A 490-nucleotide genomic window follows, 5' to 3' on the forward strand; every position below is an offset into this window, starting at 1 on the left:
GCGCTGCTCCGGGACAGGTGAGCCCCCTGCCTGCCCTCTGTGCCCTCCCCCTGCGGCCGGGGGCGTGGCCACTCGCTGGGTCCGTGCGCTGGGCTGGGCTGGGAAGGCATTTGCAGCTGCAGTGGTTAATTCACAGAAGGGACTTGCAGCTGCAGTGGCTAATTCACAGAAGGGAAGCAAAAATAAGTATTGATGTCTTGGGGATGCACTAAACAGAAACCCTAATTTTTCTTAGGGGAAACATGCCATAGAAGGCTGCTTCTGGGAACTGACAGTCATTTTGGGGACAGTCATCACAGGTTCTCAGGCTTTACTGTTTAGAGGAAGACTGAGTTGCTCTCCTAGGGCAGGTGCTCAGGGGCCAGGCTGCTGTTTCCAGCCAACTTCCAGCTGGTAACTGCAGCAGCTCTGTAACACCAGCAGTGCTGGGGGAGGGTGGAGCACTCAAAGGACAGCACAGGCTGCCCCGTTCCCTCTTGGCAGCCAGTGG

General features: G+C 57.1%; 1 protein-coding gene across 1 annotated transcript in view; it reads left to right on the forward strand.

Moving 5' to 3' along the window:
- Positions 1-6: 6 nt before the first annotated feature.
- The window catches only part of SKI (SKI proto-oncogene), a gene marked incomplete at both ends in the record, with an annotated part of 8,262 nt that continues 7,778 nt past the window's right edge, over positions 7-490 (forward strand). The window contains one exon of the mRNA XM_008940604.1: positions 7-17. Within this exon, the coding sequence (XP_008938852.1) occupies positions 7-17 (11 nt within the window). The remainder of the gene's footprint in view (positions 18-490) is intronic.

The sequence above is a fragment of the Merops nubicus genome, unplaced genomic scaffold (assembly GCF_000691845.1).
Source record: "Merops nubicus isolate BGI_N331 unplaced genomic scaffold, ASM69184v1 scaffold33605, whole genome shotgun sequence".
NCBI classification, from domain to species: domain Eukaryota; kingdom Metazoa; phylum Chordata; class Aves; order Coraciiformes; family Meropidae; genus Merops; species Merops nubicus.